Source organism: Puntigrus tetrazona, chromosome 8 (genome assembly GCF_018831695.1).
Source record: "Puntigrus tetrazona isolate hp1 chromosome 8, ASM1883169v1, whole genome shotgun sequence".
Classification (NCBI taxonomy): domain Eukaryota; kingdom Metazoa; phylum Chordata; class Actinopteri; order Cypriniformes; family Cyprinidae; genus Puntigrus; species Puntigrus tetrazona.
In genome coordinates, this window is record NC_056706.1 from 8391812 (window position 1) to 8417355 (window position 25544).

Sequence of the window (25544 nt, forward strand, 5' to 3'; positions counted from 1 at the left end):
GCCTCAGGCAAACGTAATGAAATTTTGTGGTTAAATCAAAATTTCAGCGATGTGTCTTTTAGTCGGTCTATTAGCTCTCAATAGTTTATTTAAACCCGATTAAATCAGAAAACAGCTGTTTTATGAGATGGCGATTTCATATGAATTCGTTCGATACAATTCGTAAGCGTATTTCTTAGAAAACCGTTAAAAAACGGTTGCTACATGCTACCTGCTAAATGGAAGTAACCCTAAGCTTCATCATACATATAGTTTATAATTATTACTCAAAAGTAAAATTACACTGTAACAAAGACAACTTCAAAAGTATAACTAAATATTGAACACAGGCATTTGTGCAATCAAATGTTTTCTTAAATTACGTTAAAAAAACCAAAAACAAAAACAAAAAAAAAACCAGCTGTATTTGTTCATGACTGTAGTGTGAATCAATTAAACTAAAAAACAAACTTAATTGCACCAAGACTTCCTGTTTGGAGAGGAAATATTTTAAAATGTATATACTGATAGCAGAAATCAAGCACAACCATGTATACATTTTTAATAGTTTAATATTTATTTTGTTTGTTTTAATTACATGTTACTTAACATATTTAAACAATTGCCTCCAATAATGGGACGTTAAAAAAATAAAATACAATTAGCCTGTTCTTAAAAGGCAGTCAGTGGCCAACATATAAGTGGTTTTCTTTTAGAGGCACACAAAGCTTATACATACATACATACATACATACGTACATGATCAACAATAGACAGAGCATAAGAACGTTTTAACAATATGCAGGGCCGATAATAAACAAGCAGCAGCCATTAACAGAAGGCCAAGCATTTTTTTTTTTTTAAATGAGGAAAGTAGGTGTTTTTTTTAATGCTGTGTTTCTGCCTGGTTAATTGTAATGTTCCAAATCTTCATAATGTTATGATTAGCCAAATAAAAGCCAGATTAGACATATTTTGCTGTTCCCTTCTTTGAATATTTTCACATTCGCCACATATTTCTGTGTGAGTCTGACAAAGCATTCAAAAAGGAGTACACTACTCCATTTTGCAGTCAGATGCTTTCATAATATACATTCTGTGTGAATGAAAATCTTCACAAAGCACGTCTATTGTAGTCAATCCAGAATCCAACTCTGCCCATGGGACTGAACCTTGACAGCGAGTTCATGTTTTTCACACAAAGCGTGTTGTATCTCAGCGAGTCCACCTACTGGTGAAACTACACACAGACAATTGAAATGTTTTTGACATGCTGCAGATATAATAAATGATAACTGCATTGATATTAGGTTTAAATTTACCTTCCGTTAAGCTTATACCAAACTGTGCACGTGAAATTGCAACCAACTGTGCACTATTGATCACCAGAGAGTGTTTTAATAATCTTTTGAAATGTGGCAGTGACGATGTTGTGCGAGATATAAAAGAGAAGCAAATGGTTCTTATATAATTGACACTGAAATTTGAGTATCAACAGTGCTTCTGAGAAAAGTAATGCTATTAAAGGATTAACAAATTATCATGTTTGATTGAAGCTGATTTTCTCTCTCCAAGGCATAACTAAACAGGTAGGCACTTGTTATCAGAAAACTGATTTTACGAGCATGAGTACACACACACACACAAGTGTGTGTGTGTGTGTGTGTGTGTGTGTGTGTGTGTGTGTGTGTGTACTCATAAAAATCAGTTTTTGTGCCACAATGCCACAATTTGTTTAATTCATCTTATTCTATCTTTTCGGCACTTGTCATTAGGAATAAGACAGAAGGGACATTTTTATTAAGCAAACTTTCTATATTCTACACATTTTTTGATAAAATAGAGTATGTTTTAGGATATGAATACACTGTAGTACAAGATTACTGGCAAAACAATTCACAAATATGTACATTTTCATTATTTATACCAGCTATTTATAAATTTCTTATGTCAAATAATGACTCTTAGTAGTTTGTCAAGATTTTGATTCTTCAAAAGGACAGAATGAGTCAAAGTATAAATGCTGTATTGTTGAGATTATAAAGTTAAAACGGAGTTGCACGGTTGTTCTTTCATCAATGTTCTCTTTTAGTAGGGTAGAAATTCAGTTGTAGTAGTGGTTTATGTAAGCTAATAATGTTACCAGCACATCAGCTTCGATTCTAGCTGAAATTCACTGAACAGGTTGCGGTTTCATGGCTTGTGGGATACGTTCCTGAGAGTGGACAGATATGCCCACAATAAAAGCCTCTTGTGTTCGAGAACTATTGCTGAAACTTTAAGCGAATGAAGCTGCCTAGTTCGGCCGCTTGTAAACTTTGAACAAATGTGCTAATATTGCCCACGAAAGGAAGAGAACGAACCTTGGAGAACTTCTTGTGGATTTGTTTAAGCCTCCATATCACAGATCTACATTCATTCACCCGACCGATAACCTTATAATAATCACTCTGAAATAAACTTCAAATAGATGGGAATAGATTTGTTCAGAAACACTTGTTCGGTGATATTGAACTGGACATCTTAAAATTTTAGATCAGTGGAGCTCTCTTGATTTGAGATCATTTAAAAACGAAGGGAGTCGCACTAGAGGTTTCAAGCCACAGGCTGCAACTAGTCTGTTACCTTTAACTCCATCTTAACTCGGCCTCCAGCCAACCGGACACCGGGGAGAACTCAGCGGACATTCAGAAGAAGCTGGAATCCTAGATGATTATCAAGTGGACATGGAGGTGGAAGGATTCTTCTAATTGTGGTGGTTCCAGCTTTTCCTCTGCTCCTCCTCCTCCTTGTTAATGTGGCTCGGGTGGTGGTGGTGGTGCTGTACCAAGCTTGGGTCAAGACAGCTCGGATTTACTTAGGGCTATCGCCAGCTCCAGGTCCTCCTGCTCTTGCTGGGTCAGACGAGCCACTCGCTCCCTCTCTTCTCTCTCACTCTCCCGCTTCGCCCACTCTATCATGTCCTCCTCTGTGGGGTACTGCTCCACACACACACACACACACACAGACACACACCATAACCCCATCAGATACCCTGTTATTGCACCTGCGTGAAGTAATAATCTAACCATCTAAATAAAGAGGGGTCATGCAACTGTTAGTCAGTGTAAATTATATATCCTAACTTTCGTCCAAAGACTTGTGGAAAATTGGCTTAAAATGTACTTACCCTCTAGCAATCCAAGTTGTTGATGAGTTTGATTCTTAATCAGTGCAGATTTGGAAAAAATTTGCATTAAATCAAAGAAACAAGCTACTTTCGTTTCACAAGATGTTAAAAGTCTGATTATTGTGAAGGTTTTATTAGCTGTTTGGGCTTTCGGTCTGATGGCACCCATTCACCGCAGAGGATCCAATGATGAACAAGTGATGTAATGTTAAATTTCTCCAAATCTGTTCCGATGAAGGAACAACCTCATCTACATACTGGATGGCCTGATGGTGAATATTTTATCATTTTTATCCCACAACACATACAATAATCTGTTAAAAATTTGTTTTAACTGATTAAATGAGAAATATTTCAATAAAGGAATAGCTCAAAAATAGTTAACTAATTTATTATGGTTTACATAATAAATCATTTCAATATTATTATTTATTCGTCTTTTTTCCTTTTTTTCTGAGTGAGCTATTCCTTTAAATTATATTTAATATTACACTTTATTTTACTTAATCATTCATTTTGTATTGTTGGGTAAACTATTCTTTAAGTATTGTTTATTCAATAAGTCAACATCGACAAAGCGGTTTTTCCAAATGTGGAAGCAATAAGGGAGAAAAACTTTTTTTTAAATACAAAATAAAATAAAAAAAAACTGTGATAATGTGGTATAGCTACTGACACAGACATATGAGAGACACAAGATGTGTTCCATGATGCAATCCATAAAGCCTTTCAGCTAACATTGGCTCACAAGGCTGCTGACACATAAGACTTCATATCAAATCACTAAAAAAAAAAACAAAAAAACAAATATAGTAAGCCACATCTTGTTTGAAACAACTCTTCATGGGTTTGAAATGTTACAAAAAAATAAAATTATTCATAAAACTTTTTCGTGAATGTAAATTTATGATGTACTCATGTGTCAAGGCCTGGATTGCTCATATAGCCCATCATGCTGAACATGCAAGTATTTCACACAAATGTGAAGGTATGGACAACCATGGATGAAGAGATGAAATCTCAACAGTTAGCTGGTAAGCATTTTAACACGGAGAACACCAGAACAAGACAACTTAACATGACAACAAAAATAATCTCAAGATACCTCTCTCTTCATTAGCAAAAAGTCATTTTATAATATCAGAAAATTGTCATAATAAAGATTAACTTATTTGATGCATCGATTGATAAAGAAAAGCTCACAGTGGAGAAAAATTAGAGAAGACAAGCTCTTTAATTTTAATTTTAATTTAAAATGATAATACAGAAAGAAGCCAGCAAGTGCTGTCAGCATCCCTGGCTTATTAATATATTAAGCAGATTTTGTGTATAAAAACACAACAGACTTTATAGACTGTAAAAAACAAAACAAAACAAAAAAAAACATTATGGGACCAGGAAGTGCTCTACCAGGGAATGGGAAGGAGCAGCCCAATAAGACAACAGGTGAACACAGTGATTAGTTCGTGCAGTGTAAAGGTAAGGCAATGCAAATCAGTCAACCAAGGTATGGCGGGCAATGAACGTGCAAGATGGAATCAAGTCTCAACCAATGGTGGAGAACATGACAAAAGAACACAGGGGTAAATTGAAAACAGCCAATAGCAAGCAGCCCCATCTCTCCTTCCACAGCCAGTCAGAACTTAGGCGTGATGTTAGGCATGTTGTAATGTCATAAATATGTAAATTTAAATACATTCTTTTTTTTCTAACTTAGCTTAACAAAGACATTTTTAACACTTTTTAGTAGAAGCAAAAGCCTTGGATTTAGATTAGATAAATAATGTCATTAGAAGCTCATTTATATGTACAAATAAACATTACATAAAAAATGACAATGTTTTGTGGCTTTTTACAAACAGATTATAACGCAGAGTTGTCAGAATATTGGATGACAAGTTATCCTGGAAAGAAATGCATCAAGTAAAAAGGCTGTGTGGGGTCAAGAGGTCAAGGCTGCTGCTTGGAGGAGGTGAAATGTCACTACTGGGGATCAGGAGGGGGAGAGGGGGAGGAGCTCACTTTGTCAAAGCTGGCGAATCGGTTGGGGTCGCGTGGGGCTTGGTGGGGTGAGGAAGGGGCGAAGGGGTCTGGTACCGAGTCTTTAGCGGGAAGGGAGGAGAACTCTCCAGAACCCTGAGCCTTGAATAGACCACGTCTTTGAAATGACTCTGAGGACTCTGATCGGTGGATGTTGGACCGTTTACCTTCAAGGAGATACACAGACACAAAATGTCGCCAGGTACAACAAAATAGCATAAAAGGACAGCTAAAACGGCATTCTGAGTCATTCTGACAAAACACCAGCTTACCTGGGGGTGGAGGTGGAGGTCTGGTGGGTGTTCCGGTTTTGGGCGGTAATGCTGGAGGAACATCTGACTGAGTGTCCTCCTTAAATAAGTTCTTGTTTGTACTCGAGTCAAATGGATCGCTGCCATTAGACTGCAATGCAAAGGAGAAGTTCAACAGCTGTAACCCATATTCAGCTTGATTTAAATCATGTGAGTAAATTGACTAGAAATAGAGTTGGAATACTGGGCTTCTGTTTGCGTTAAAGATCCTTACTTTTGCTAAGCTGCTGAAGTCTGCAAAACCTCCTCCAAAAGTCTCATTGCCAAATACTGCAGCAAAGGGATCTGAAACAAAAGAATGTACGCAAACAGAATACATTAAAGAGATATTTAAAGTAGGCAGGTAGAAATTGGAGCAAAACATACAATACATACAAACTGAGAATGAATTGAGTAATCAGCTAACACATTTATTTTAAGGAATTCAATACAAAATGGCTCAGTAATGTAGGGCTATTTCTTTTTAGATGAAATAAATCAACATTCAAATCTCCATATATTTAATGAAATGCTTCTCTGTAGGGCTATTATTTTCTAGCTGACTAATAATGAGCTATAGAACTTTCTTTTCATAGATGTTTTGAAACACAGATTGAGTTTATTAAACTACACCTACTGATGTTGACTTTTTTCATGCTCTTTCAGTAAACAGGAAAAAGTTGCAGGTGTTCTTTTATGCCACATTAAGTTATATCAAAAAAACATTAATTGTTTGAATTTCGTGATAAAACTGAGTATGAATTCAGTATGAGCTTTATTTCATGTCAATTATAACAAAGTTCAAAACTTTGTGATTATTGCTTGTCATACAAGCTACAAATAAAGAAAAAGTTTTGTTCATGTATCAATCGAAAACAACAGACTTCAGATTTAAAAGGCACAATATGTAAGATTTTTGTAATAAAATATCCAAAAAACACTTGCGCAGTATTATATATTTCATGCAGTGTACTTACGTTAACTCAAAAGTTCTTTATGATCTGTAAATTCTAAGAAATTCAGTAATTAAATAATCATTGTCGCCTATCAATTACTCAATTTCCGCACTAACCTCGGTTTCCGCCAATGAACACTACGACAACACACGTGGACAAATTCGGAAGTGACTATTTTTCCTTGCTTTACAGTGTTGCGCATAATGACCATTCTCACACGAATCTTTTTATGAATGGAATAATCAGAGGGGTTCAGATGAGTGTGCGCACGCGCTGACAGGCCGACTGAATTTGGCTGGTGAACAAGAGCATATGTATAAATAACGTAAGCAAGCGATTCATTCATCAGTGTATAGACAGCTTTATGATTACAAGGGGAATTTTTTAAAAGTGCTTAATCTCACGCTAGACTGAAATCAGTCAATGTTCTTTGACAATGTATTATTATTATTTGCTCGCTTTCTCAGTTTCAATAACTGTAGAAGGTACAGGTACTGTTATTTCATTACCTTAACGGTGAACATGAATCGTTAATTCCATACATTATCTAATTAATAGTGAAAACAATGTCTTTTTTTTATTGTGAAAAAAACATCTCTCATCGTTCCACCCATCATCAAACTTGGCCTTTGTTATTGTTTTGAACATGTGGCGTCTAGCGGCAAAATCTTCCATATTGTGCCTTTAAAGGGTTAGTTCATCCAAAAATAAAAATTCTGTCATTAATTACTGACCCTCATGTCGTATAACCTTCGTTCATCTTTTGAACACAAGTGAAGACACATTTGATAAAATCTGAGATATTTCTTCATTTTATTCTGAAGATTTTAAGTAAATAAGATTACTTATTTTAATTTTTGGCCTTATTTTAACTATTTAACAATCAATATTGGTTCATCAAAATGAACATTAAATATATCCACGAAATAAATCCTGTTAACCCAGCCTGGTAATGCTTGTTCTACCTGGGTCTGAGTTAGCGGCTACTGTAGTTCCTCCTGGGGCAAAAGGATCGTTGGCTGCTGCTGGTCCATCTCTCTGAAAGAAAAAGGAGGAATTCAACCAAATATCATCCATTTATTTTAAGTCATCCTAATACAACACTGTATAACTGCAATCTTAATAATGTGGGACAATTCAAAAGCTCAGTTTAAAATGTGTACCACCAAAAATCTAATCAAAGTGCATTCAGAATTTATTTGGATGTCACTTTTGTACAAATATAATCTTATCAACACTATCAGAAATCAAGCATGACAGAAGCTATAATGTAAGAGAATGCATCTGAATGAGATTTCAAAGAGAGTTTAGCTCTACAGCACTCACAATAGGAATATCTGATCCTCCAAATGGGTCATGTCCTGAGCCAGTCGAGCTAAAGGGATCTGAGTCTCCCAGGGCATCCATTTTGGATCCGAACGGATCAGTGTCTTGGATGCTACCACTACTGGAAGCAAATGGACCTGGAGTGACAGCATTACTGGTCCTGGATGTGAATGGATCAGGCTCTTTTTGGCCTGTGGTGGCATTGAATGGGTCGGAGGAACCAAAAGGATCTCCTGAGGAGAAACCACCCGAAGACTGCTTGAAGAAGTTGTCTGCTGCAAACGGGTCTGTGCCTTTAAAAGGGTCCCCACCAAAAGGATCTAAACAGCAATTTAAGAGCCAAAATTAAGCAAGCTGTGAACAAATATTTTTTGAAAACATACTGCAAGACAGTAAGCTAATACTTACCTGAAATGTCAACTTTTGAGAAGGGATCTTCAGTGAATGGATCGCCTGTAAAATAAAATAAAATAAAAAGGTTACCCAAAGCAAGTTCTTGTATTAACTACACAGACAATCTAAGGCTGAATGATTAATTTTACTTTGTGTGCAGATCTTACTGTCAGTGAAAGGGTCAGAATGGAAGAAGTCAAGGCCAGGACCGCTGGGTGGGTTAGTAACTGGCTGGGCAGTTTCCTTCTTCTCTGGCTCCACAGTTTCCGCCTAAACATAAAAGTTTATGCTAATGAAGTTTGTGAATGATTAAGATGAAATTAAACCTACAAATATATTCACAGTCTAAAACAACACAGTACTGAATCAGTACTGAAAATATGACACCATTCCAAAAGTAAACATTTTGAAATGTCAAGCAACCTTTGGAGTGCTGGTGGTGGGCAGGTCCTCTGCTTTTTCCTTCTCTTCCTCTACCTCTGGGTTAGCTTGTGTTGTGCTTTCCTGAAAATAGAGTGGAATAAAAAGGCAGACACATGAGAACCTATTTGTAATGTTTTGCAAGAGTGAAATTATAAATGATTGTACAATTAGAGGAAGTGGTTTCTGACCGTGTTCCCCTGAGGCCAGGCGACAGTAGTGGGACTGGCAGTGGATAACCCACTGTTGTAAAGGTCAGAGCTATAAAAGTCAGCTTTAGGCTCTTGCTCCTCTGGGCTGGTGGATGACTCCTCTGCTTCTGACCCGGGCTGCTCCTCTGTGACTCTGAGCTCTTGCGGCTCATCAACAGACGAGTGCTCCTCTTCATCCTGAACTTTGTCCTCTTTGGGTTGCTCGAGCAGTTGTGCAGTGGGTTGAGGCCACTGCAGTTGCTCGGGCTGCTCAGACGAGGGCGCTGTTCCGTTGACAATCACTGGCTCCTCCAGGACCTTCCAAGTAAGCCGTGCAGTCACTTCTCTCTCCTCTGTTTTAAGCTCAGCCAATCGCTTCTGTTCCTACAACAAAACCCAGTATAGTATTTCAAGACGGAAATATCAAGTAGTTTGTAATCATGAATGGAACTAATATCAAAGCCACAACTTTACAAAAGTTGAAAACAAGAAAAAAAACTGAAAATAATCTGAGAGAGAAAGCTGAAAAGTAGATGTTATTTTGTTGTATTAAGAAAAAAAAGCATATTTCCCATTCTAAAATCTTTCTGGGTAAGCGATATTTGAATCCACAGTTAAAATGATTTTAATATGCCAAAAATCCATATAATATTTAATATTATGATCATCAAATATTATTAACCTTGACTGAATAGAAAATAATTATAATTCTTCATCTTACTTTCATATCACTTTATCCTCTTTGGGTTACTCTAATAATAATAATAATAATAATAATAGAATCCACTTAGTTATTTATCAAAAATGTATTGTTTATTGAATTGTTGCCAAAAAAGGGAACAAAAAATTCTTTATCTCAGGTAAAATCACTGTAAAACATGGGAAAATTAAGGTTATAATGTGTATTCATCAATAAAAAAAAGAGACTTCAAAAACAGTTGATGCAGACAGATACAGAAATAGATAAGAATCTCACTGACCTGAGCAATCTGTGTGTGGGATTCTTTAACAGCATCCTCAAGGGGGCAGAGTTGAACACGGGCGGACTGAACCTTCTCTTCCAGCTGACGCGTTTCCTCCTGCAGTTGGAGCAGTTCTTCTCTGGCTCTGGTCAACTCCTCCTCGTAGTCACCGATTCTCTGCTCCTGCTCTGAGTGCTCCACCTGCAGTGACTGGATCTGAACACACATGCATACAAAGAGACAGGTTTATATAAAAAAAAAAGCAGTATAAAACATCTGAGGTCAGTATACTTTTAAAGGAACATCAGTGAGAACGCATTTGTATCCATTCAAATGCACTATGTGAAATAATGTGTGAATTCGCTGGATGTGTCTCTCTTTCTGTTCCACTTTTTTCTTTTTCTGGTCACACACTAATATGAATATGAAAACGTCATGCAAAACAGCAAGTGAGATTAAGACCAGCACATCCAAGACTATCAAAATAGCATGCAAAGAAACCCAGTCGTGATATAGTTTAAGTGGATTTTTAAAATCAGAGCATTCTTTCTGGGTATATATTTTTCACAATATACCCCGTCTTCATTTCTCTCTCATACCAGTTGGTTTTCCTGGCTGCATTGTTGCTGTATGAGTCTGAGCTGCTCCTCTAGAGAGCGTTTCTGCTCGTCCAGCCTCTCCAGCTTCTCCTGCACCTCCTGTCGCTCCGCCTGCAGGCGGCTCAGCTCCTCCGAGCCCTTCTGAACCTCCTCCTGCAGGTCCTGAGAGAGAGAGAGAGAGAGAGAGAGAGAGAGAGAGAGAGAGAGAGAGAGAGAGAGAGAGAGAGAGAGAGACAGACAGAGAGAGAGAGAGACAGAGAGAGAGAGAGTTTGTGTTGAGAGGCCTTTCAACACATCTTTCTTTGTCTAATAATAAACAGGACTTCATCACCACCGACAGCAGTGCAGAAAGCTCTTAAAGTGAAGATAAAAACACTAGGGGTCAAGAAGACACAGAGATAGTGTGTAAACCAGTCAGCAAAGCCAAAGCAAACAGAAATTAAATTAGATAATTGCAGTCTACGTGCTCAACAGTAACACAATGGCTTCACTGATAGAATCAGTCCATCTTCAAACAAAGGAATGACACCGTGGCTTTCACACAGCACAGGAGCTTTCACTTCTCAACAGCTGTTACCTCACAGAAGTGAAAAGAACATTATACAAAAAACTAATTTGAATTATGATCCTTGCAAAAATCTGAAAGGAAAGAAGCAGGAAACTGAAATCACAAAAAAATGAAAACTTAAATTTCCACCTAACATAGCCAGACTATTGAACATCAGTTATGGCCCAGTCCAGAATGGCACACTTAAAGTGGACTTGTGGTTTCATGGCCTTGGGCTTCGTGTGTCTATGAAATTAACAAGACCGGTTGGACATTGTGTGATATGCCTTCATGGCCACCATGCAGCCTTATGCCGAACCTATAACAATGCAGACTTCAGAGCTGAATATTACCCAACAGCCCATGAAGGAAAGTGTAGACACATAGGAGGACCGTGGGTGGTATCTGGAAAAGGGCCATAAAGTCTGGTCCACACTGCAGATTATTCTGGCCAAGAGCTGCCCACTTAAACAGGAAGAGAACGTCTGAACATGTTAGGCAACCAACAAATTCATTCTGATTTACTGCTATTTAGGGGCACTTTATTTAAAATTGTTTATACCATAGTAGGACATTTTTTTATTTTTTACAAGTTACATATACGTATTCTTGTAATAATGGTAAATCTTGCATGCATACATGCAACTAACCTAAATAACACCCTAATCCTAACCCTAACTATATAAATGTTATACATTTTACTCAGTACCTAATTATATAAATTACACTGTAACAAGGACAACAAAAAGTGTAACACACACACATTAAAGATTGTTCCTAAAGTTGCTCAAAAGTCAGAAAGTCTTCTGCAATCATTCTCCAAAGCTGCATTTTATTTTTAATTAAAAATGTATACAGTAAAAATAGCACTACTGTGAAATATTACAAATGTAAAATAACTGTTTCCTATTTTATTGTATTTTAAAATGTAATTTATTCATTTGATGGCAAAGCTGAATTTACAGCAGCTATTACTCCAGTCATCAGTGCTACTTTAAAAAGCATTTCTAATTTGCCGATTTATTCAATTTCTTATTATGAATACAAATTCATGCATCCTTGTGAATGCATAATGTATGCATTACAAAATAAAGTAATTTTGAGACAAATTATACGTGAACAAAATTAATAAAAAAAAAAACATTTTCATACTGACATTTGATTGGCAGTGTAAGTCTTTCAGTTTTTTCTTTCAGTCCTTATTTTTATTATTATTATTATTATTATTTTACATACAAAAAGGCTACACTTAGTCAAACAAACGAAAATAATGTTCAGTGAAAATACAGAATATCTAACATAACAAATGCAAAGGTGACGACTACGAGAAAAAAAACATTACATTTTTCAAATATAAGAAGGGAATTAAATCCAAAAGGAATAAAAAAAAGGAGCTACAATGATGATGAAAGACAACCATGTCATTTCCTATTCACCTTGCAGTGCTGTGAGAACGCTGGCCGACTGTGACTGAGTGGGTCCTAAAAATAACAGGTCTACAGCAGCAGAACCGAATAACCGCTCACGGTGAAGATGGAAACCTTCACACGTCTACTGCACAAACGTGTCCTCGTCCAATCAGAAGCAGCGCTGAGAGCCAACAGCCCCCGAAATAGAATCTATTCATCATCCCAGGGTTTAAACACAGCAGAGGCTCGAACTAAAACTCAGCACACATTCTTATTTAATTATTCAGCGCCTGGAGCTGCGTACCAGCACTGAGTGTTTCAAGGCTAATCTATTAAGAGCCTAAACAAATATTGATTACATTCATAATTGGTAAGAGGCCCTCGCCTCCGATAGCTTACAAAATTGATTTTCAGTTCTCTTAACGTTGCCTTTTTGCACAGGTGAGATTGTTAAGCAGTACTTATGTTCTTGAGAGGACAACTTATAAGCCATATGGGCGTTTTTTGGTTTAATGTACATCAACTTATTAAGAGAAAGACCCCTTAATTATGCTATTCATACAGGTAAGAGATCATAAGTGTCATGGGCACATTTTCAAAAAAAAAAAAAAAAAAATCAGCATGATAAGTGGCCTTGTTTGATGACAGGAAAGGAGAACCCTAGAGAGTGGGACCAGCTGTGCTATCAGTATGCCATCTAATATCCATATGCACATACACAGACACACACCTCAGGCTTCTCTTCCTGTATCATTACATGAACACACACACACACACACTATTGTTTTTCTGGCTCATTAGGCATCCATCTGTCAATAATACATTTAAAGACCAGTGTTGGCATGCTTCATGTTTTTAAATAAATGACCACATATTAAAAGACTAACAAGAACACCTCTGAATCTGTACTAATTCAGCAGTCTAGAGAATCTTCCAGTCTACGAAACTGCTAGTTTTTTGCTATACACACACACAGGAAATTAAATTATCACACAGTGGGAGAGAGCGAGTGAGAGGGAAGGAGGGAGCTCAGATCGTGATGGAAATGAAAAACACCAAATTTCAGGAAGCCAGTGCAGATACAGTATAGAAATTATTTCAACTCCGCTGACAGGCGGCGAGGGGGGAACCGATTCACGATGAGCAGTGTTGAAAGACGGATGACAGGAAAGATAAAATAGACAGACAGGAAGAAAGCCTTTGGAAAACAGCTGGCTTCTGTTCTCCATTATTGATCCAATAAGTGGTCAGTAAACTCTAGACATTATGATGAATGAAACAGTCAATATACTGTCTTTAAACAACTAACATAAAATATTCAAAATAAAAATGTAATAACAAATATTAGCTGCCTTTACATAACTAGAAATACAAAATGGCAAAATAAAAAATATTAGCTGCTTAAAAAAAATATATGAATTATTAAAAAAATTCAAAATAGAAATGTTGAAATATTAACTTTTACAAAAAAATTATAATTTATTTTAATTCAGCTATTTTTCTATATTTTGTAAATGTAATTAAAATTCTTTCAGCACAATGTGAATGGTTAAGCTATCCGTTTATGCTTGCACATCTGAATATCTCTGTCAGGATCACTAACCAAATAATAAACAGAATATTTTTTTCCATTCAATTTTAAAATCATTCATACCTGGACTTCACTGTTCCTCTGTCGTATAGTTTCCTCCCTCTCTTTTATGTCCTGTTCCACCACGCTCTTCTCCCTGAAAGACCAGCACAGACATGAGTACTTAATCACGGTGGCGACGGCGGGTACAGACAGCCAGCCGCCTGGAACAGGATGGACAGCATCTCCCTCCAGCACCATCTCTGCATCTGCTGCTGGAGCTTGTATGTGGGAGAGAAGAGGGAGGCTGTCCGTGATGGAGTGTGTCAGAGCTGCACATGAGCAGATGGTTTTCTGAACGTCAGGAAGAACGGGAGGAGGGAGGCATGGAGAACGAGGGAGAGAAAGAGAGCGATGGGGGATGTGGAGCTGGAATACATTAGAGGTGTTTTCTCTCATCACACTGTCTGCATCTTCACCTTCAGGTCATACAGGTTAGCAAACAAATATAGCTGCATATATTTACTGTATGGTAGTGATAGACCATTAACTGTGTGATGTCTAGCTAATCTTGATAAGATTTAATGTTTTATTGCAATTTAATTCTGTGTAGGCAAAGAGGAATTTCCAGTCTTCAGTGTCACATGATAATTCCGAAATTATTTTAATAAATTAACTGGGTGCTCAAGAAACACTGTGTGCGCTTTTTTGTGACATATGAGGACACATTTGTATAACGGCATGGGTATGACGTAGGAATTACTTATGAAGACATTACCTCATGACCTCACTTTTCAAAACGCTTATGAATTATACAGTGGTTTTTTTTGAAAATCTAAAAATGGCTGTAGTTTCCTGTAAGGGGTAGGTTTATGTGCAGGGTTGGTGTACACACACACACACACACACACAAACAAATAATCATGATTAAAATCGCATCCAAAATACATTTTTCTTTACATAATGAATGTGTGATTAGAATATAAATGCATAATTGCACATATTTTCCAGATGTAATGTATGTGCACAGTAAACACACACATAGTATGTAAACAAAAACCTCTGTGTTGCTATGTGGTTGCTTAATACTTAAAATGGCCCAAAAGTTCTAGAATTTAGCAAAGTAATAGCAGATCTTTTTTCAATAAAACCTAAGCTACAATCTAAAAGTACTAGTGATACATGCTGGCACCATTAATTATAAGACTTTTATACCAAAAATTACAAGCAGAGTACAATGGTGAGTTTTGATGGTAATCATTTTTTAACAGTCAAATCATTCACCTTTAGGCTGCTAGCCCAATTCTAACTACTACGCCACACCATCTACGCATGATGTGGGAAACAAAACACTTCGTCACACACATTTGCATGTTAAATCCATTTCATTACCAAGCATCATCTTAAAGTCCTTCAGTGTGGAAGCATATTTATTTTAGTCACAAGTTACAGTGTGAAACTCATTTTCTAGTATATAGTGGAAACAAATGTGTTTTAATGATACTGAAATGTTTCTTTATGTGAAATCTCTCTTAGGTTAAGAGGCTAGCAACCTAGAGTAAAACAAAGATTAGAAAAGGAATATGAAAAAAAAAAATGAATATGAAAAAAGAAGAGAGATTCAGAGCACCTTTCCTAAATTAAGCTGAACTGTATTAAGCTCTGACTCAACATTTCCTCTCAGATTCTGACACAGTGAGTTAATGCTACGGTCTTCCCAGCAACAGAGAAACTCACAAGGATCTGACCAAGAGTCAAACACACACACTGTGAGTCAGAGACTCCCAGGAGAGAGCGAGAGAGAGGAGGAGAAAACAAGAAAACAGAAAGACTAAAATTGGATGTATAAATAATACAGGGCAAGCGAGAGTTTCCCTAAGGTCCTAAATCCAACTGGCTCTTGAGCAGTCCAAATCAGCCAAAACAACAAAGCGCAAATCATCCATACAGCCTATAATTAATTTCCTTTCTCTTTTACAAAGAGGGCGTGGCTTTTTCTTACCTGTCACCCGAGGTTGCCCGTTGTCGTGGAGATTTAAGACAGTCCCTAACCGCACGCATCATTTTAGCGACAAACAACAGCCCATCGTTCACTATCTTTCTGTTTTCTATCCTTTCTGCTCATCTTTTTCAGGCAGACTCATTACTTCTCACTATTTATCTTGCGCTCTTTTCAGGAGGAAGTGAGAAGTGCTAGAGCTGCTGTGAGAGTGAATGTGCTGGGTGCTGACAGGTGACTATCTGCTTTTGCTCAAACTCTGTAAACCAGAGATGGAGGGAAAACCAGAGGTGGGGGCATCTTCCTCTTTCTGTGTTTGTGTAAATGAGAGCTCCACCTCTCTTCTGTGGGGTAGTGACTCCCATCACAAGGAGTGTTAACTTCTCTGGAGAATAATTGCTTACAGGAAGTGATTTAAGGGATTGTACATACCACCCACACACATGTTGCATTCAGTATTATTATTCTCAACAAAGCTACAAATATTTAATTTTGAATAATTAGTTCAACCAATAATGATTTGTTCACCTTCATGACCTTCCAAACCAATTCAAATTAATTCTGAGAACTACAAAACATGACTTCGAACGAACAAACAAAAAAAGTAATCTATATTAATCCTGTTCTATTTTACAAGCTTTCTGGAGCCAAACAATAAAGACTGCCTAAGGAATAGACAAAATTTTCTGTATGATTTGTGAATGATTACACATGTATCAAATGAATCAGTTTAGAGATGGATCTGGAAATAATCATTTAAATTACTGCCAGTTACAGACACAATCAGTTCCATATATGGCTCCAAATGACCTGGAACATTGCATGATAGCAGTTAACTTTTTTTTTTTTTTTATAAAAGCGTTTGAATTACTTCAAATAAAGCTGTAATAAAAAAATGTAAATAAATATAATTTGAAATGCTTTGTTGGCAACTAACTGAAACTGAAATGGCTAAAACTGGAATAAACATAAAATAAAGTTTAAAATAAAAAACGAATAAAAATAACAAACACTTATACTCAAACTCAAAATACAGAGATAACAGCCAAATTCTAAATACTATATAAAATTAAATTGGATTGATCCATTTTACAGTGCTTTTTTGTCATTTTAAAGTTTGATGGCACCAAATATTGTATTAAAAAGCATGTAGTGTATGTGTGTGTATATATATATATATATATATGTTTGGAACTACATGAGAATGCCAACTGTGACACAATTTTATTTTTTTGGATGAACTATGGCTCTGAAATAAATATTTTTTTAAATACTGCCTGTGGGTGAAGACAATTTAATTCAGCTTGAGATGACCTTGCACATTATGATGACAGACCGAAAAACATTAAGTAATGAGATACTCATTAAAGAAAGCATTCATCAGTTCAAGTGCATCTATCATGATAGACAGATTTGGGTGCACTGACACACTGAGATTACGGTCAGACCCATACTTCTGTTTCTGTAGTTTCACAATCTTCTGTGCACCTGTGTGAGAGCATTGTGTGGAAAATACAAATGCACAAAAATTTAAACAGATGGCCAGATGGTTTAATTAAAAAAAGAGAAACGGAGAGTACTGTACGCTGAATATATTATGAATAATAAAGACTTGTAGACAGATAGAACGATGCAGCGATCATCCATAATTAAGTACTCTATGTGTGAATATCAATGGGTCTACAAGACAGATTTTTACATTAGCCATCTTGTGGATAAGTGGAGAGAGAAACGTAAAATTGGTAACTCACTTCTGTAGGTCCATGATTTCATTAGTGAGCGAGTCCAGCTCTTTAATCGCAGAGAAATCGGCAGCTTGTACTGTGGCAGCATTGTTCTGTAAGAACATAAGAGAAATGAAAAATCATTAAAGAAAGGAGGAAATCAGTCACACATAATTGATATTTAAAACATATCCTCAATCTAACACTATAACACTAAAAGGTTTGAGGTCAGACATTTTTTAAGGCCTTGTACGGTTTCATTCAGCAAGTAAGATGCATTAAAAGTCATAATAATGAAATGTATAACATTACAAATGCTGTTCTTTTAAGCTTTCAAGTCATCTAAAAATCCTCGAAAACCAAGATTTGATTACTGAAAGACCATGTGATACCAAAGACTGAATAATGGCTGCTCATAGGCATCACATTAAAAATACTTTATTAATAAACTGATTACAATAAATAAATAAAGGTTGCCTTCATTATTGAGAGTAACTTGTAAGAAAAAAAAACAATCCTTTTGACCCCAAACCTTTGCACTGTAGCATATAAAAGACTTACAAAAGACAGCAGCAAGTTAGAAAAAAAAAAAAATACAATCTCTAAGGACTCAAGGATTGGTAAAAACAAATATGACAGGTACAACAAAATCCTACAATCTTTCATTCAACAATAACAAAGATCTTAAGCTATAGTTCAACTATCAGTATACCTGTCGTGCCAGTCTATCAGAAGGAGGGATCATTTCTGGAGAGAGTGTCTGGGGTGGGTCTACTCCCTTTGACAGCTTCTGGTTGATTAGATATAGAGCTAATGCAAACTGATCTCGGCTCAGCTTCCCAATGTCTCCTATATCACAAAGCTCCCTACAGAAACAGACACAAAACAAGTAAGCTTAAGTAACATTCCAATACAAACCCATACAGTTTTAACGTTAACGAGATTAGGCCTAACAGAAATCGAAATCCAAGCAATGGCATCTCACCAAATGCGGGCCAAAGTGGCAGATGGCAAACCAGTCTTTAAAAATATATCTCGGACCTCAGCACCGGACACCAAGCCATCCATGTCGTTGTCTGTCTTGGCGAATAAGTCATCATATTTGGCTTTATCTGCTGGAGACACCACCCACTGCACGCATACAAACACACAAATGGTTCGTGAATGAAGCTCATGATATATCATTCCTAACATCTACATGAACAATAAGACGGCGGTATAAAGCCACACCAATCCAGTCAGAATGTCACCTGTGGTGGTGTAGGTTTTGCTGGCAGTGTTTTAGATCCAGAGTGGGAGGAGCCTCTCTCTTTTTGCTGCGCTGGTGATGGTAGGAGGGGCATCACGGGAGGCGTGGCTATTTTTTTCCGTTTTGATGGTGGAATCAGAGAAGCAGGCAGAGACATAGGAACTGGCTCGGATTCCAGGGCTCTGTATACCAAATGCATGGCCTAAAACACACAGAACTTATTAATTACAAACGCTGGATAAACTAGCTTCTTAGGTTACACTACTAGTTTGCTAGTACAGAATCAGAATAGTTTAAAAGTTTTTCCATAAACAGGACACAAGATTTATTGCATCCAATGTCTGAATTTATGGCATTTTCATGAAAGCAAAAAAAAAATAAAAAAAAAAGTGAAAGCAAGATGAATATACAAATACGAATATACCATTTTGACATAACTGATAAAACAAGACATGTTTTCCTTTAGAATGGCAGAACCGAACAGAAACATGGGTACAGCCACAACATTTAGATTGGCTTTATACCAGAGTCGTTATTGTCAACTAAAACTATTAAAGATTGCTTTAATTCGAAATATTATTTTTATTTGAAATATGAAATGAAAAAAAAGCAGAAATAAAATAAATGTTATCACTGAATAAAAAGCATAAAAAAATTCAAACTGTTGCCGTGGCAGCAAAGCAAACTATAGAATATCTCAGTAAAAGTACTACAATTACTAAAACAAAAATAATTGAAATAAATAGAAAACAAATTGAAAAAATATAATTCTTAACTTATATTGCATTTACAAAGTTAAATATAAAAACTCATTAATAATATTATAATAGCATTTAACAAGAAATTCAGTTTGGCGTCACTGAACTCACCACAGCAAACTCATCTTTGTCCAGCATGCCATCTCTGTCAATGTCACTGAGCTCCCAAACCTACAGCAGAATTAATTACTTGTAGTTAGATTTTAATGCAGTTTTAAGTGGGATGGACGAATTAGATCAAATTTAGTTGTTGTTTTTGCCTTTAAAAAAATCTGTATTTTCAAAATACGGCTCAAGAGCGCAGCCTGGTGGTTAGGCCAAAAACGCATCTTTATAAAAAAGACCAGCTAAACAAATGTGTCTCCACACCCTGCATCATTATAAACCTGCCTCGTCTTACCCTGCCAAGAACGTCCACGGGGAGTTTAGAATTGAGGAGCACTGGTTTGACCTTATCCCCCGTGAGCATGCCGCCCACAGGAGAGAGGCTGTCGAAGATGGCATCGAATTTTAGCTTCTCCTCTGCCTATACGCCGTGCAAAACACAAACATTCGTAAATGAGCAATCGAGCAACTGGTGCATTGAACTGAAGGTCAACCTAATTTATGAATGATTTTAATGACAACATTTATTTAGCAACTTGATTCCAAAAATCTGTTGGCGATATCTGACCTTGACGACCCATGGGCTGTCCGTGGGCACGGGGCCAAACTGAAGAGGACTGCTAGTGTCATGCTGCACAGGAAACAGAAAAACAGTCATTAACTCACAAGAGACATGAAGCGGTTTCCACCGCGTAAGCAAATAAAATCACCAACTCAGCAGCTTTTAAGTCATTGGTTGTTATATTGTGAGGGAAGCGTGATGTCATTTTCCCGATCTGGTTAAGAGGAAGAGGAAGTTAAGGTCTGACTTACAAACTTTGGGGGAAGGACAGCTGTATTTAAGCTCTTAAGAGACACCTCAAGTCCATTCTGAGCACACGCCACCAAGCGGAGGGCGACAAAAAATTGCTGAGAAGCGAAAAAACAAACAGACGAATACAGTTGAGAATGTAATGTAACTATTTTTATTGACTTTAATATTAATACTTTTCAAGATACCTGCTTGTTTAGCGATCCTTTGCGTTCTGAATCTGCCAAGTCCCATATCTGTGGAACAAAGAGTAAAATTAGAGGTATAGACAAAAATGTTTTCACTAAGCACTATGTGTTACACAGTAACACAACAAACTGTAGTCAATCAATAGAGCAATATGAAGAAGCTAAATAAATTACACCATCTGTCCTTTTCCATTTAAGTCATCTTGACATTTCCAGCAAGCGTCAATCAATTCACTGATCTGCATTTCCCACACTGCTATACTGAAGGCACGCTAACTGATGTTACCTTGCCAAGGATCAGGTCTGTAAGGCCAGACGTCTTTAAAAATAAGGCTGCATCAGCTGCTCCTACACCCCCACTGCCGGACGGATCTACCTGTGAAGGAATAAAGCATACAGCATAAATATTACTACATGTTTGGGGTCTGTACGTTTTTTTTTTTACATTTCTAAAAGCCTTTTAGCACAAGACTGCATTTATTTGATCAGAAAAAAAAAACTGTAAAAAATGTTTAAATTGAAATATATTTTAACATTTAATTTATGCATGTGATGCAAAACTGAATTTTCTTTCTCAAGTCTCAAGTCTTTAGTGTCAATCGATCCTACATATATAATTTTAATACGTTAATTTGTTATTATCATTTATTATGATAATATTATAATTTCTTATTATTATCATCAATGCTAAAAACAGTACTACCAATAAATGTTGTACCTTTTTTTTTTTTGTTACTCTTCGATGACTAGAAACTTCAGAAGTACAGCATTTACTATTTTAAAACAAAATCTTTTGTAAAATTATACACATCTTTCAGTCACTTTTGATCAATTTAACCAGTTCTCGCTTTATAAATTATTATTTTTTTTTATTACTGTCAAATGTGACAACAGGTTTTTGTTTCATAACAATAAAATGACACACAATGTTGTTTTTTAGTAACAGGGTATTTGCCAAATAAAGTCATAATTCATGTTTATTAGTAATCTGACTTATCGATCAAGTATGCAAATCACATCTAACAAGAATAATTAAAGTATTAAGTATTTAAGACACTTTAGGGGTCCTTAAGGCATATTGCCAAGTATATAGAAGAACATCCAAAAACAATCTGAAAAATAAATCAGGACTAATGCAATGCACAAATACTACTTTGAAGAGATTCACTCAAATGAGAAACCAGCAGCAAGATGTTTAAACCACATGCTAGTTCAAACAAGCTGCTTCACTCACCATGTTCTGTTCGGGTTCATCACTAATTCATAACGGCATCCTCTTACTGAGAGAAAGACACTTACGGGAGGCAGAAGCCTCAGAGTGCTTTTAGCTCAAACTGACAGTGCGGTGAGGTTTATATTTCTCTTCTCTTGCCAAGTGCTCTATAATGCCAAAACGAAACATAACGCAAAAAAAGCGGATTAAATGCTTACCTGTCGATAGTATTTCTCATAGACAGGATTCCCACTCGAAAGCTGCAACACAAAACTTGATTAAAATTATTTCGAAGACATCGTCTCAGGTCAAACTGATAAAACCAGGACATAAATAAGCCAATTAACCATCACATTCTTCTAAACCGTTGACTTTCTTGGCAACCCTGATACATTCAGACCTCTGAAAAGGAAATGTTAAAGCCATCTGGCAACCAGGCGAACATTCATAATCTCAGAATGACTTCAAGCTCTCACACACCTTTCCGCATTCAAAGATGCTGATTATGCACGCATTTACACATAAACGGAGGCTTTCTTAAGTCGCCTGCCATTTTCTGCACAATAAAAACACTGAGCTTTTGTTGAATTGTTATTTCCAAAATTCGGGCAGAGTAACGCACATTTGCGAAGCTGACTGCAAGCCAAACATCGGGTTAAGTCACGGCCAAAAGGCGAATTTATAACATATGGATGGATCAAGTGAAATCAGATGCATTTCAAAGCCCAAATCACGACTGTTAAATTGTCTTTTTAGGAAACTTCAACGCCTCTGCCAATCAAAAGCTATTCGGAGCTCATATGATCTTATATATCAGACATCTGCATCACCGTGATGCATAAGCATCAAATTGCTTTTCTGGACATGTTAGATTGCCAGATCCCAACTGTTTTTTGATTGTAGTTCAACAGCTCTGTCTGTCTCCCATCAGGTGGTTACTGGTGCATGCTAATGTGATCCTGGCACACAATATTCAGCGAAGTGCCACCAAACATTTCCTTGCCCCGCTGAGAAAGGAGTAGGAGTTTTTGTTGTGCTCCTTTTAAAAAAAAAAAACAAAAAAAACTTCAACCACTTTCATTCAGTTCTGATTCCAACTCATTTCCTGAAACTTATTCTGGCATGTTCTACTTGCAATTACCACGCTCCTAAAAGCAAAGGCTTAGTAAACCATGATTAAACACAACAAAAAAATACCAACAACTACATCTACAAAATTATCTTGGCATAATCGGTCTAATCTGTCTTTCTGTCATGCTGTCTTTTACACTGCAAAGTCAACACAGAAGCTGAGCAAAAATATTACAAAAAGATGCATTTACAAAAATAATAAAATATATATATTTTTTTAAAAAACATCAAATGATTCATGGATTTGTTGTATTTTCCAAAAATACAAAATATGAATTTAAAACTAACATTCTAAAAAAACATTTTTAATATAATCATGACGAAGCATTCCATAAGCATAAAAAGCCCTATGATCTTGTAATCATAGAAAGCAGAAGAGACCAAAGACATATCAGACATGTCTCTTGCTCCGTCTAAAGTCTTCTTGATGAGGTAATGCTGCAATGCATATTTCATGCATGTGTGTCTTGCTTCTAAAAGTGAGGACACCATCGGCTGCAATGTGGTCAACACTACAACCATCCTTGCCATTAGAGAAGTACTATTCTTAAAGCAACAAAAAAGCAAACATGAAATGAGGAACATTTCGGACCATCAATCTAATCAATGAATGGATCAGTCTAGACTATTAGCAGCTATAAGTGAATGTAAAACATAAGCTGCCAGAGACCTTTCTTACAGTAGAGCAGTGTCACTGAAGCTATTTCATTAATATTTCATTACACCACACCGGAAATAAGTTCACATATATCTGGTTTGAGATTTCTGACTCTTTAAAATGTTGAGACTATTATTTTTAGCCGACCATAGCCTTTTTTTTTTGAAGGTTAATAATCTGTTTAGCCAGTTAGCGAGTGTCAAACGCTTTAGCTAGCTGGCTAATTAGTTTATAGACTCTGGATAAGAGACAAAAAGTTGATATGGATAGAATAACGAAGTCCACAAAAGTGAAAAATACACGATATGACTGCAATATGATAGTACATGCCATATTTGCACAAACAACTAGTTCCTATTTATTAATATATGAAGGGAGAAAAAGCTAGCAGTGAAGCAAAACTTCCTGCTGCTTTTCAATGCCTCTAGAAACACCGAGCATGCTTTACTGATCTAAAACACACCAATGTTAGAAGTAAAATACGTTTTTAATATTATAAATTGAGCTACTGTGTCATAAGCTGAAGCCTTCATCGTTGTTCCATCATCAATTTTCATCTAGGCAAAGACACATTAAACAAGCACTTTCACACCTTCATAGCCGAGGCGTAAAAATACAAGCTGATATCAAAAATTACAGTAACTTTGGATGAACTCATGACATGCAAAAGCTGAAAACATTAAACTTTCAACAGCTTAGTTTAACACTGACACACTAAGCTACGCCCTTACGCAAGTCCCTAAAAGATCACACTGAAACTTTTTCTCTGCCCAAGCAAATGGCTGAAAACAACTTTAAACAGCTGCGATCGGATAGCAGGGTGTGATCATTTTCCACCCTAAACCGCCACACTAAAGTTCAACGCATCTGATAGACGTATGAAACGAGCTGGAAAGTAGATTGGAGAGCGCTATATTTGTGTAGAAAGGGAGGTTACCTGAGTCAGGGAGAGACTGGCAGCCATAGTGTTTCTGTTCCCACTAGTTCATCCTGCGTTGCGATAGGCAATGGGCAATATAGGGATGCTATAAAACCTGGTACTGGATTCCTCTGTGGATTGAGGGTGAATAAAACCCGGAGCTGGATTTTTCAGTGGATCTGTAGGCGGTGCGTAACGTGCGATGGCACTGCAAAACCCCCAAGTGTAGGTCTCTGCAGGCGATGTAATGGGTGTTATCAAATCAGGGCATTTTTGCACCATGCTGGCTGATTGGCTGACGTTATAGTGAGGGTAGGTTGAGGGATAGGGTTAGGTCAGGGAGATCATTTTGATTGCATGACTGAGAAACACCCAGCTGTTTGTAAACGCCCGGAAATTGAGAAACGCCCACTTTTGCTCTGCAGAGACATTGGAGTTCTCGGTGGATCAGAAGGATATGCAAAACCTGGCGCAGTGATTATCAGTGGATGTGGACCGCGTGAATTGTCCAGTTTGTAGCGCTAAAACCCAGAGAAATAAAAAATATACATTTTTGTGTGTGTGTGTGTGGAAAAAAGTGTGCTTAATTTTCTTTCTTTTTTTTTTTTTACATTTTAAAAAGATAAATTGAACTGTTTTAAATGTGTCCCTTTATTTTTACGTTTAAGATTTCGTTACATGAATGTTGTTGGTGGTCTATTTTCATGTTAGTTTGAATTAATAAATGAATAACTTAATTTTAAGTGTCATTCTATGCCCCCTACACTTGACAAAACAGCTTATATTGACAAAATAAATAAATAAAACCACCCACACACCATGCAATTTTAACCACAGAACTAATTTACTCATAACCTAAAAGCAATATTCCACAAGGTCAAAAAATGAGCATGCAAGCTGTCAAATTAAGGCTATGCATTTAATATATTCATAATATT

The 25544-nt window shown here is 36.6% G+C and overlaps 1 protein-coding gene across 4 annotated transcripts; it reads right to left on the reverse strand.

The window, feature by feature from the left end:
- Positions 1 to 533: 533 nt before the first annotated feature.
- Positions 534 to 24742, reverse strand: eps15 (epidermal growth factor receptor pathway substrate 15). 4 transcript variants are annotated; one of them, XR_006251596.1, is made up of 26 exons: positions 24625 to 24742; positions 22117 to 22158; positions 20972 to 21061; positions 20686 to 20733; positions 20500 to 20595; positions 20255 to 20317; positions 19982 to 20107; positions 19693 to 19752; positions 18825 to 19025; positions 18560 to 18705; positions 18287 to 18440; positions 17602 to 17687; positions 13936 to 14008; positions 10326 to 10487; positions 9745 to 9942; positions 8765 to 9148; positions 8577 to 8657; positions 8321 to 8423; positions 8169 to 8213; positions 7761 to 8080; positions 7400 to 7472; positions 5714 to 5784; positions 5461 to 5590; positions 5171 to 5355; positions 2605 to 2957; positions 534 to 1219 (listed from the first exon to the last, which is right to left on the reverse strand). XR_006251596.1 is itself a non-coding variant. In XM_043246729.1 (25 exons), the coding sequence occupies exons 1-25, from the start codon at positions 24649 to 24651 to the stop codon at positions 2817 to 2819; spliced, it is 3099 nt and encodes a 1032-aa protein (XP_043102664.1). In that variant the 5' UTR covers positions 24652 to 24742; the 3' UTR covers positions 534 to 2816. The 4 variants fall into 4 exon arrangements, 3 of the variants coding, with proteins under 3 accessions (XP_043102664.1, XP_043102665.1, XP_043102663.1); XM_043246729.1 differs by having other exon boundaries at positions 534 to 2957; positions 8765 to 9142; XM_043246730.1 differs by having other exon boundaries at positions 534 to 2957; positions 5246 to 5355.
- Positions 24743 to 25544: the final 802 nt, after the last annotated feature.